Here is a 287-nt window from a genome sequence, read left to right as displayed (position 1 = left end):
CGCGTCTTGGCACGTCGCTGTCTCTGCCCCAGGGCCTCGCAGCGACCGCCTCCCCCCTGCCCCCCCGCTCCTCGAGGCCGTGGGCAGCGTCCCGACCACCCGAGGCAGCAGCCGGCCATGCCCCTCTTCGGGAACACCTTCAGCCCCAAGAAGACCCCCCCCAGGAAATGCGCCTCGCTTTCCAACCTTCACTTGGTGAGTCCCTCGCCTGCGGGAGGGAGTAGTGGGTGACTGGGGGGGCTCCTGCTGCACCCCTCCAAGAGCTGCCGACCCTGTGGCTGGGCCCC

The 287-nt window shown here is 70.7% G+C and overlaps 1 protein-coding gene across 1 annotated transcript in view; it reads left to right on the top strand.

Moving 5' to 3' along the window:
- Positions 1–117: 117 nt before the first annotated feature.
- The window catches only part of CBY1 (chibby homolog 1 (Drosophila)), a gene marked incomplete at its 3' end in the record, with an annotated part of 2,356 nt that continues 2,186 nt past the window's right edge, over positions 118–287 (top strand). The window contains exon 1 of the mRNA XM_008947785.1: positions 118–195. Coding sequence (XP_008946033.1) covers positions 118–195 — 78 coding nt within the window. The remainder of the gene's footprint in view (positions 196–287) is intronic.

The sequence above is a fragment of the Merops nubicus genome, unplaced genomic scaffold, assembly GCF_000691845.1.
Source record: "Merops nubicus isolate BGI_N331 unplaced genomic scaffold, ASM69184v1 scaffold24179, whole genome shotgun sequence".
Taxonomy (NCBI): Eukaryota; Metazoa; Chordata; class Aves; order Coraciiformes; family Meropidae; genus Merops; species Merops nubicus.
This window is presented reverse-complemented; position numbering and strand designations above follow the sequence as displayed.